The 12,314-nt window shown below is 47.4% G+C and overlaps 1 protein-coding gene across 1 annotated transcript in view; it reads left to right on the plus strand.

Annotated features, from left to right (window-relative positions):
- Nucleotides 1-1,290: 1,290 nt before the first annotated feature.
- Nucleotides 1,291-12,314, plus strand: part of KCTD8 (potassium channel tetramerization domain containing 8) — a 45,188-nt gene continuing 34,164 nt past the window's right edge. Inside the window, exon 1 of the mRNA XM_083755033.1 lies at nucleotides 1,291-2,239. Within this exon, the coding sequence (XP_083611159.1) occupies nucleotides 1,333-2,239 (907 nt within the window). The 5' untranslated portion in view covers nucleotides 1,291-1,332. The remainder of the gene's footprint in view (nucleotides 2,240-12,314) is intronic.

Here is a 12,314-nt window from a genome sequence, read left to right on the forward strand (position 1 = left end):
CCATGGACAGAGTCAAAACACTCAGGGGAGCGCGCGCATGCGCAGTAAGAGGTTGCCGTCCTAAACCTTGCATTCTTACTATCATGGGGCTCAGCGGACCTTATATTTCCGTATAAACCTGATTAGATTCGGCTTGCAGGTGAACCCTCCTGGGCCCGGCCCCTGATCTGGAGGAGCAGCTCCGCAATGTGTTTCTACTTCACCTCTCCAATATCCTCTCACTCATAAACCGAGAGGTGGGGGGACTCTAAACAAGACCCCCAAAGCCACCTCTTTCCCCTTCCCAGCGCCCCGCTCCCTCATCCCAGCAACGAGCCGCGCCTGCCCAGTCCTCCCGCCACTCCGCGCTTCCCAAGAAACACGACAGCTGTTCTGTTCGCAACGTCCCGGCCGCTTCTTTCGCGTGTGTGTTTTTTGCAGGCTGGGCTTGACGTCAGCGCGCCTTTCTCGAGTTGCCGTCGCGGCGGGTTGGGAGTTGGTGAGGCAGAGAGTGAGCGAGAGAGCGGACGACGCTGTTGCCTCACCAGAAGCTGCTTCCCGCGCTGCTCTCTCCCCCACCCCCCACCCCGCCGCCCCGCGCTGCTGCTCGGTCCGGAAGGCGCCGCTGGTGGCACGCCGCTGCGCCAGAACTCGCGGAGTGGTGCATTTAGCTGACGGCAGAGGAGCGGGAGGAGTCCTCCTCCTGCTCCTCCTCAGAGGGAGCCGAGGCGCCGGCAAGAGGGGAGAGCGCGGCGCGGGATGTCCAGGAGTGAGGCGCTCCCTCCTGAGGAGAAGATTCTCCTCAAGAGAAGATTCGAGCCCTCTAAGTGGGAAGTGGGGGGATAAAGGGGTCTTCTTCCCCCTCCTCCTCCACCACTCCTTCAGCGCTGAACGAAACGGGACCTGTCTTGTGGGGAGCCAACGAAGGAACCCGCTTCTCTCAGAAAGGAAGAAGCCGCTTCTCCAAGAAAGGCGTCCCGCGGCTGGGGGGGAAACACCCTGTGAGGAGCAAAAAGGCGGGAGAAGCGGACGAGCGCTCGAGAAGCCCCTTTCGTGAGAGGGAATCGCCCGAGGCGCATAGAGAGAGCAGGGGGGAGGCGCGCGCGCGCGCAATCGGGGTTCTGCCACCGAGTGGCCTCTTGGCCAACTGAGGAGAAAGCAGCCCGGCCGCTCGGGCGCGGGAAGGGGGAGACGAGCGCGCACGTGGCCCCGGAGGAAGGCGAGTGGGTTGGGCGAGCCCGCCCGCCTTCCGCGGCTGCTGCGCGCGCGGCGTCCGGAGGCACTCGCGGAGCGGCGGGCGCCGCCGTCCCTTCCCGCTCTCCGCGCGGCTAGCTGAGGTAAAGCGCCTCAGCCATGGCCCTCAAGGACGGCGGCGGCGGAGGGGTGAGCGGCAGCGGCGGCGGCGCCACCATCCTGCCCATCAGCGACATGGTGTCGTCGTGCTCCTCTCCGTCGGCGCCGGGGTCGGTGGGCGCCTTCCCTGAGGTGGTGGAGCTGAACGTGGGCGGGCAGGTGTACGTGACCAAGCACGCGACGCTGCTGAGCGTGCCGGACAGCACCTTGGCGCGCATGTTCTCGCCGCGGCGGAGCGCCCCGCGGGAGCTGCCCCGGGACAGCCGCGCGCGCTTCTTCATCGACCGCGACGGCTTCCTCTTCAGGTACGTGCTGGATTACCTGCGCGACAAGCAGCTGGCGCTGCCCGAGCACTTCCCGGAGAAGGAGCGGCTGCTCCGCGAAGCCGAGTACTTCCAGCTGGCCGAGCTGGTCAAGCTGCTGTCGCCCAAGGTGGCCAAGCAGAGCTCCCTCAACGACGAGGGCTGCCAGAGCGACCTGGAGGAGGCCAACTCGCCCGGCAGCGGCGAGCTCCTGGTGGCGCAGCACCAGCAGCAGCAGCGCAGCGCCGGGGAGAAGCGCGCCGGCTTCATCACGGTGGGCTACCGCGGCTCGTACACCACGGTGCGCGAGAACCAGGCCGACGCCAAGTTCCGCCGCGTGGCGCGCATCATGGTGTGCGGCCGCATCGCCCTGGCCAAGGAGATCTTCGGCGAGACACTGAACGAGAGCCGAGACCCGGACCGCCCGCCCGAGAAGTACACGTCGCGCTTCTACCTGAAGTTCACCTACCTGGAGCAGGCCTTCGACCGCCTCTCCGAAGCCGGCTTCCACATGGTGGCTTGCAACTCCACCGGCACCGCCGCCTTCATCAACCAGTACCGAGAGGACAAGATCTGGAGCAGCTACACCGAGTACATCTTCTACAGTAAGTCCCCGATGCTCTTCCTTCCCCGGTGGTGAGAAGCTGAAGGTGGAGGCTTAACGCTTAATAATAATAAGAATTTTATTATTCAGACTTGCCTGGAGAGCTCAGTTGGTTAGAGCATGGTGCTGATCCCGCCAAGGTTGCAGTTTTGATCCCCTTATGGGGCAGCTGCGTTTTCCTGCAATGCAGGGGGTCGGACTAGATGATGCTTAGAGCCCCTTCCAACTCTACAATTGTTGTTGTTTAGTCATTTAGTCGTGTCCGACTCTTCGTGACCCCATGGACCAGAGCACGCCAGGCACTCCTGTCCTACACTGCCTCCCGCAGTTTGGTCAAACTCATGCTGGTAGCTTCAACAACACTGTCCAACCATCTCGTCCTTTGTCGTCCCTTTCTCCTTGTGCCCTCCATCTTTCCCAACATCAGGGTCTTTTCCAGGGAGTCTTCTCTTCTCATGAGGTGGCCAAAGCATTGGAGCCTCAGCTTCAGGATCTGTCCTTCCAGTGAGCACTCAGGGCTGATTTCCTTAAGAATGGATAGGTTTGATCTTCTTGCAGTCCATGGGACTCTCAAGAGTCTCCTCCAACACCATAATTCAAAAGCATCAATTCTTCGGCAATCAGCCTTCTTTATGGTCCAGCTCTCTTCCATACATCACTACTGGGAAAACCATAGCTTTAACACTCCACAATTATATGACTCTATTTATTCCTTGCCCATCTGGCAGGGTTTCCCCAGCCACTCCAGGGTTCACAAAAGGGATTTATAAACTTTTTTTTTAAGGCTCCACAGTGACAGATGGAGCTAAATCGGTCTCTAAACATGTGCAGAGTGCATTTTAGTCTCCCTCCTAAAGGGCATGGGGCAAGGATGGAAGAACAGGGGGATCCTGGCAGCTTTCCATGCAGTCCTGCATTCTCTTTCGAAGAGTTTCCAACCAGATGCTGCTGGGAACCCCCAAAGCCAGGTTCGATCCCTGACAGTGCTGGCTTTAGTTGCTGGGATATGCAGGTTAGGGTGTTGCTAGGTAATTGAAAATATTTTCTTTATTTCATCACTTCAAAGATGTAGTTGGTCCCTTTTAGAATTCTGCATTAATTTGCCCAGTGCTGCGGGCACTCATGTGTAGAAATGTCTCATTGCAAAGAATCTCATCTTGTAAAGCCCACTTAGGCTCATACATACTGCAGAGGAAGAGAAATTTCCATGTGGAAAGTATCTAAATAAGTTACAACTTATCCGTTAACTACCACTGCACCAAGTATACCACAAATCTTTATCCCTATACATAGTATTTAAATGTGTGTGGCAGGAAAAAGAAGAGCCCCTAAGCCCTCAGTTTCCAATGTGTAATCTATTTCGACTTGAAACAGAACATAGTCCTGGAAACCCAGCCAGATGGGTGGGGTATAAATCATAAAATTATTATTATTATTATTAACACTTTTTGAACAAATTCATTGAGATTTGCATACCATTTATACATTGGGCACCTGTGCAGTGAAATACCAGTAGGAGGGCAAATTTGACTTTTTCAGGATGAGAAAGCTCTTCCCTGATGAGTTTAAGGACTCCTGACATTGTTTCATCCCAAGGCAGATACACATATTCATGTTCATCACCCACCAGCTCGCTATTCTTGATAACTCTGGGTGATACAAAAAAGTTCCACATGTGGTGATATATACCATCACTTGGTACTTGAGTGTGTGAATATGCATGTGTGAAGTGGAACTCAACCCGTATTTTTAGTACTCCAAGAAGTTGACTTCTTGATGCAAGTTGTTCTTGATCATTTTACTTAGAACCAGTAACTTAAATCAAGAGGATCAAGTTGAAACTTACTGTGGTGGCACCAAGTCACTATCAGCTTATTAATATTATGGTTGTTGCAGTTGTCAGTCTTTGGAAATGGGTGAATGGGTTCTTAAATTTAAGGTTCTAATATTTTTCCATGCAAAAAGTTTGGAGCTCCCCGTCTCTGCCTGTCGAAACTATTTGAAGCCCCCCAAAACCACAGCCTTTCTTGCTTTTTAAAGAAAGGTTTAGAGAGTGATGCTGTTTGACTTTGAAGGTTTCACAGAGTTTGTTGAAGGAAGCTTTGCACAAGATTAAAGCAGGCAATGCTAGAAGTAAGGAAGGGTTTTTAATATTTCATCACTACATTTCCTTCCATTCTCATTAACTACAAAGTAAACAGACTCCATCTGGACACATTTCAGTGGAGGACAGAACAGCAAGAAGAGTCTCAGTTTTCCAAAGGCTACTGAAAAGATAAACCTCAAAAAGAAAAAAAAGCAAGAAGCTTCTCAGTAGGAAAAATTCTTTAAATAACTCTCTCTTAGGTTCGGTGTGCATAAGTGTACTGTACAAACTTCAAGACATTTGGAAATGAAAAAAATAAACTGTAGCTGCATACTGCTAGACGGCATCCTTAAATCTCACAAAGTACATGTTGTGTTGAACAATAAGTAGGAAGTGATTTGAACTAAAGAAAAGCATAACTGGATTCCATATGCGAACGTCTGTTTGGCAGATTTTCCCTTCCCAAGTCTCAGTAAGCTTTAGGTCTTTTAAAAAATGTTTGAAAGGGTTTGAGTTAAGTCCTGTATATGAGAGACAGAGTGGAGTGAGTGTAATTTTTCCTATTCACTGGCTTTTGTGGAGGTGCCTGTGTGTTTATGCTTTTGCAAAGGAGGGAACTACGGATAGAGGAAATTGGAGCACTCTAGTGCAGTGGCTTTGTGACTAGGAAATGACTGCAATTTAGCACTTTTAAACAAATCAAACAAAATATAATGGGAAGTCATTTATGGATTTTCACTGATTGGCATATATTAAGCAGCAGCTGAGGACAACTCATGCACCCATTAGGATTTTTGAAATTGCTGCCAGCTTCCTACCTGTGACCATGTGCAGGAGAAAACATGTTGCAGGTCATTACACATCTGCCTCTTTTTTGCAGTGATATTGAAAAGGCTCCTCACATTTCATGTGGCGGCAGCTGCTGGTTGCAGTGATTTAAGGAGACCACCTTGAGCTTGGTGGTCATGCGAATCGACTTTGAGGACCAAACTAGACACAAAGTTAATTGCATGAATGTAGTTAACATGCACTTTAAAACATTAGTACAGTGGTACCTCGGGTTAGGGACGCAGGTGGCGCTGTGGGTTAAAGCCTCAGCGCCTAGGACTTGCCGATCGAAAGGTCGGCGGTTCGAATCCCTGCGGCGGGGTGCGCTCCCGCTGCTCGGTCCCAGCGCCTGCCAACCTAACAGTTCGAAAGCACCTCCAGGTGCAAGTAGATAAATAGGGACCGCTTACCAGCGGGAAGGTAAACGGCGTTTCCGTGTGCGGCTCTGGCTCGCCAGAGCAGCGATGTCACGCTGGCCACGTGACCCGGAAGTGTCTCCGGACAGCGCTGGCCCCTGGCCTCTTGAGTGAGATGGGCGCACAACCCCAGAGTCTGGCAAGACTGGCCCATACGGGCAGGGGTACCTTTACCTTTACCTTTACCTCGGGTTAAGTACTTAATTCGTTCTGGAGGTCTGTTCTTAACCTGAAACTGTTCTTAACCTGAAGATCACTTTAGCTAATGGGGCTCCTGCTGCTGCTGCGCCGCCGGAGCACAATTTCTGTTCTCATCCTGAAGCAAAGTTCTTAACCTGAGGTAATATTTCTGGGTTAGCGGAGCCTGTAACCTGAAGCGTATGTAACCCAAGGTACCACTGTATGTAAACAGCAGTCACGGGGAACTTGAGGTAGCATTGCAACCACAGGGAGTGGACAGGGAGAGTTTAACCCTTTCATGGTTCCCACAAAATACTCCCAGCTGCTACTTGTACTGGAAGGTAAAGGTAAACCATTAGGTCCAGTCGTGGCCAACTCGGGTTGCGGTGCTCATCTTGCTTTATTGGCCAAGGGAGCCGGCGTACAGCTTCTGGGTCATGTGGCCAGCATGAGTAAGACACTTCTGGTGAAACAGAGCATCGCAGGGAAGCGCCGTTTACCTTCCTGCTGGAGTGGTACCTATTTATCTACTTGCACTTTGACATGCTTTTGAACTGCTAAGTTGGCAGGAGCAGGGACTGGGCAATAGGAGCTCACCCTGTTGTGGGGATTTGAACCACTGACCTTCTGATCAGCAAGTCCTAGGCTCTGTGGTTTAACCCACAGCACTACCCACGTCCCTGTACTGGAAGAGAAACCTCACTTTTTGCCACTTCAGCACTAAGCATACCACTTACAGTCATGCAGCTCACAGCTCATTCCATTCTGCCCCCCTTCACCCTTCTTTTTCTGTCAGTGTCCTCCCTATCCCACCCCACTTTTACCTTTCTAGTCTGTGCCCCTCCTTGTGGTTCATTTTGACTTTTAACCTCATTTCTTCCGCTTTGATGTCCCCAGTCAAATCCTGGGCTGCTTTCTGCCCTCCACCTATCTGGTTCCATCTCCTTGATGTCCAAAGGTTTCTCTGCAAATATGGACTGCAAACATTAAACAAGCAGACTTTCCCTGGTACCTCCAATTATTATCAGTTTGGCTTGTGTCTCATGAAAACATCTCCAGAGAGGTAGGCCAATGGAAGATGGTGGCATGATGGTGCTATTTGTTTTTTGCCACTTGTTCCCAAAATCTGCATGCTTACAAATCAGTCTCCAAATCTATTATTCCAGCTTTTTTATAGGTGTAAAATAACTATCAGAATAATCTTTGTGTTTCAGAGTCCTGTTGAACACTGAGAGTGCAATTACTAAGTTTTTTCTCAACTTTGACATCTGCTCTAACATACTATCTAGACTTAATTAATCTATTCCTTACTACCTCCTGTATCAGGAAAAATATTTACAAGGACTTCTACCTGCCATATTTAGCTACTTGTAATTCCTGGCACGTCAGAGTCTCTGTGGGTGATTGGTTCTTGCATCTGAGAACTTGGCCAGCAGCCTGCCCTGGAGGGAATTGTACTCACTATGAAGGAGTAGGCTGGCAGCCTGGGTTTGCTCCTGGATCCAGCTTTGTAACGGAGGCCCAAGAGATTTCAGTGAGGCTGGTTTACTAGCTACAGTTAGTACCACAGCTGTAATCATTCCTGAATCAGGAAAGGTTAACCACAGTAATTCAGACATTGGTAACTTCAAGACTGGGTTACTGAAGTGCAGTCTGTTTTTTTTATTATTATTATTATTATTATTATTATTATTATTATTATTATTATTCCCCGCCCATCTGGCTGGGTTTCTCCAGCCACTCTGGGCGGCTTCCAACAGAATATTAAAATACAATAACCTATTAAACATTAAAAGCTTCCCTAAACAGGGCTGCCTTCAGATGTCTTCTAAAAGTCTGCTAGTTGTTTTTCTCTTTGACATCTGGTGGGAGGGCGTTCCACAGGGCGGGTGCCACTACTGAGAAGGCCCTCTGCCTGGTTCCCTGTAACTTGGCTTCTTGCAGCGATGGAACCGCCAGGAGGCCCTTGGCGCTGGACCTCAGTGTCCAGGCAGAACGATGGAGGTGGAGACGCTCCTTCAGAATGTTCTACTGATTTTATCTATGTTTTGTTGATAATTTATTTTTGTCAGTATTTTTATTCATTTTCAAATTTGTGGTTACTGTTCTATTTACTAAAATGGTTCAGTTTTATTTTGTATAGCACTTTGAGTTGGGGGCGGTGGTGGTCTGTAAGTCTTTCTAAATAAATAATCAATGGGGAAAGCCCTGCTGGGTAGCTCACTGATATCAGAGACCCTTTTGGTGGGAACACTGGACATAGCCATCTTTGTTGTGGTGCCTTAGCTCTGGGTTACCCTCCCTCAACAGATTGGTCTTATGGTTCTGCTTATGGCATTCTGTTCTGTGCTGGAGACTTAAAAAAATAAAAATCCAACAGGTTTTTGGATATGTGGCTTTGCTGACCCTAATATTACTTTGTGTACCCAGAGAGTCCTTCTGCTGTAATATTTGTATGTGTTTGCTTTTTGTTTCTTTGATTATTTTTGTACTTTGGGGTTGTCTTAGACTTGTGAACCACCTTGAGTGTCTCATATTGAGGCAGAAGTTTGGGATAGAAATGGTTTTAATAAATAAAATTCTCCCAGCAACTATAGTGCCTTTGGTTACCACTCTGTGTTTCATGGGCAGTTGTTTTAAACCGAGCCTCTGTCTATGACTAGCAACCTTTTGGATGCTATGCTGGGGAGTCTGCAGGGGACAGGACAGGACGGGACGGGACACATATCTAACACTGAGGCAGCTTACTGAACCAGACTTGCTTAGTTTCCGTTGCAGGCCTGCGTCATGTGCAGTGAAACCATTATCTGAGTTACATGCTCTGTATTAATGTGTCAGTTAAGGACATAAGAAGAGCTTGCTGCCAATGTCCCATCTAATTCAGCATCCCATTCTCACAGTTGTTGACACAGCTCTTCAGCTAATGTGTTTACAAGGTCAGGGTTTCTTTTTTTAATGGTAAGAGGGGTGGTCAAATTCAGTTTGCTTCTCCACAAAAGATTATTTGCACATGGCTGTTAATGTCCTTCTTCATTTGAAAAACCCACTGGATTTTAATGGATTTCACATTTAACACATGAAAGATTCTGGGGCTATCTGTTCTGCACTACTGTGCTAAGCTTAGGTTTATTCTTGCAATAAATGGATTAAAAATATAACTTTTTTAAAAAACATCTGTCCAAATAATGTTGCTTTTGCCAAATAATGTTATAATTCTCTGCTCCCTCTGCATTGGTGGTTGTGGAAATTGTCACAGCCAAGCAAAAGTATTTTATCATCAGCCCTTTTGGGACATGAGCTCATCATATTCTTTTCTTAATATATACCTATAAAACATATGACACCTGTCCCGAAACTGTTGGAGGGCAGATTGTAAATGTAAACGCATCACTGGAAGAGATGAAATATTTTCTTTCTGAATCTGTTATAATACTGCTGAATATCCTGAAGAAGTGAAGCACATTGATATCACATTGATTATTGGATGTAACTTAAAGTTTGTTTAAAAATTAAAAGGGAAAGTGTCAGGACAGACTTTTCATAAGTCTACCTTTATCAAACAGTAGCATCAAAACTGTTCTATAATCACAAAGTTTGTTGTTTTTTTATAACCTGATATTAAGGGGCAAACCCTCTGAAGGTGGCCAGCAAAAATATAATCAAATAACCAAAAACAAGTTCAAGTTACCTGCATACAACTTGTAAAAAAACTTACTTGTTGTCAGGGCACTGCCATCAGAGCCAGAGGCGGAGGGAAGGCTCCAGAGGGATGCCGGAGAGGGTCCCAGCAGGCAGAGAGGCAGCCCATCTGCTGTGGAAGGAAATCAGCGTAACACCAGTGGAGAAGGGGGGCAGATGGGGGAATCGGAGAGGAGGCTCCAGGACTCTTCACCGGAGACCAGTGGAGAGAGCACGGGTGCTCCGCTGCCCACACCCTTCCTGTGCAGAAGACTTCCATGCAGGGAGAGTAGGATGAGACTTGGCGTCAAAGAACTTCTTTGCTGGAAGAAGTTCAAGAAACACCCACTGACGGATTCTGCCAGCGACTGAAACAGCCACAAAGTGAAGGGCTGTCCAGACAGAAAGGGTTCAACCAGGTAACCTAGCCAGGAGTGGCAGCAACTTACGCACGAGCAACCCCTATAACCATTACACTTGTGCATGACTTAGAGACAACTGCATTTAAGCAGTATATAAATTATCAAAATAAATAATAAATAAAACAGCAGTAATTAGAACATGAAAGCCAGCATAAAGCCAAAAGTCAAATGCCAAATCAAATAAAAGAGTGTTTACAATTCAATTAAAAGTCATTAGTGAGAGTGCCATAAGAACTCCCTCTCCAGGTAACTATGAGGGCACTACTGAAAAGTCCCTGTCCATGGTACCTGCCAACCTGATAGCTCTTAGCTCTTAGCAGAACCTCTGAGTTCATCTCCAGGCCTGTGCTGGAGGCAATCCGTCTGGACCCCAACTATTTAAGGCCATTAAGAACTAAACTAGCAGTTGAAAGTGAGCCCAGAAGCAAACACAGAACCATTGCAAATGGTACATTAGTATCACATAGTTCAAACTCTCATCTGCCACAAGCATCTTGGCTGCTGCAATCTGTACCAGTGGAAGTTTTCAAATTGACTTGGATGGTTTAAAGTATTAAAGGAATCTATCATGGATGTAACCAAGGTGTGTATGACTGAAGCTAATAGTTAATTGTAGGAAGTCCTGAAGATACATATCTGAACTCTGCTCTATCCTCTGCATCTTACTACTTAGGGGAGTTGCTTTCTTACAATACGGTTTGTGAAAAAAGTATTCAGCTGTTTGGACTGCTCTTGCATTCATTCTAGAACAGGAGCCTTCAACTTGTTCAGACCAGGGAGCTTCCCTAAGACAAAACATGCAGCATGGGAACTATTTTGTACCATACTTGTCTCAGGGCTCAGCAACACTTCCACTTGTCTCATGCCTAGAAAGCATGGGTGTGAGTAGTTTTATGCTGGACCCACACTTTCTAGGCATGAAAAACCCACACTTTAGCTTTAAACAAGGGCACATGCCAATCCAGACAAAACCTGATTGATGTTCTGAAAGAGCTTATGAGGCAAGCAAAGTCTAGATGAGCCCTCAGTTCCTCTGCTCTTTTCTTCTGTTCTTTCCGACTTTCTCCTCTCTCTGTATTCTTTCATTCTCTTTCTTTTATGGCAACTCCCCCTGGGACGGGGGGAAGTGAACATGAAACTCCCCTAGGTTGTATCATGTCCATGTTGTATTCCTGATCCACTTGTTTAAAACCAGGGTTCTAGACATTCATGGACAGGCTTGCAGGATCTACTTTTTTTACTAGAAGCCAGGTGCAGAACAGTGTTGAAGGAGGCAGAGCCAGATGCAAAATGGCGCCTCAACTCATGTATTGAACCATGTGTTCCTTCCAATCAGGGATTCTAACTGCCTAAAATGGGTAGACCAGTTTTGCACGTTATTTACCTAGGGGCTGCCTCTGTCGTGTGTGCAATTTGAATACAAATTGCCTTTCTGAGGGGATAGGCACTGCAGTTAGGGAGTTATGGTGAATGAAAATAGTTTTGAGTCTCCTTGGAAACTAGAGTTGTTAGGCACAAAACTACAGATCATCGCCCCTTTTCATTTATATTGTGAGCTTGGGGGAACGTAACATTTTGAATAGGCAACTTGCTCAAGACTGCCTGGCACTTCTGGAAGTCTGAAGCGGCACTGAGGCTTCAGGAGCAGCTTAATTTTGTTTGGGGTGCTTCAATGCATACCTGTTTAGCACCTTGGAAGACCCCCAAAATCTCTCTGAAGTGGCTTGATTCAGCTCAGGAGTTTGTATGAGCACAATGCACTTTCCAATGCATATACTTACAGGCCTCGCCTAAGGTGACTATAGACAAGTAAAGATGGGGAGGTTGGTTTGTTGATTAAATGTGTGCCAAAATGGAGGCAATAAAGTTTGCCTTGTACTATTCTGTTTTATGTTGTTGGTTGGTCTACTCTTAATTACTGTTTCACTCTGTTGCTACGGATTAAAGCATTAGTTCTACCTAACTCTTTATACAATACTGCAGCATTTTGTAAAAGCTTCTAGTTTTGTTTTATGGTTCATATTTTGACTGTCAAAAGTCAAGTCATATCAATAACATATAGGTTTCCAAATAAATATATGCAACGTTATCCATAAAACAATTAGCATTCTTTGGGGGGGGTGAGTTGGAGCATGTTGTTTTCAAATGGTGTTGTTGTTGTTTTTAATTTTAGTGATAGTGTCACCTGTATTCTATTGGGAAAGTGTGTGCATGTTTACACACTTTAGCTAATGGGGTCTAAACCACTGAGCCTAGGGCTTGCCGATCAGAAGGTCGGCGGTTCAAATCCCTGCGACAGGGTGAGCTCCCATTGCTTGGTCCGTGCTCCTGCCAACCAAGCAGTTTGAAAGCATGTCAAAGTTGAAGTAGATAAATAGGTACCACTCCAGCGGGAAGGTTTCCGTGTGCTACTCTGGTTCACCAGAAGCAGCTTAGTCATGTTGGCCACATGACCTGGAAGCTGTA

Source organism: Podarcis gaigeae (genome assembly GCF_964106915.1).
Source record: "Podarcis gaigeae genome assembly, chromosome: 9".
Taxonomy (NCBI): Eukaryota; Metazoa; Chordata; class Lepidosauria; order Squamata; family Lacertidae; genus Podarcis; species Podarcis gaigeae.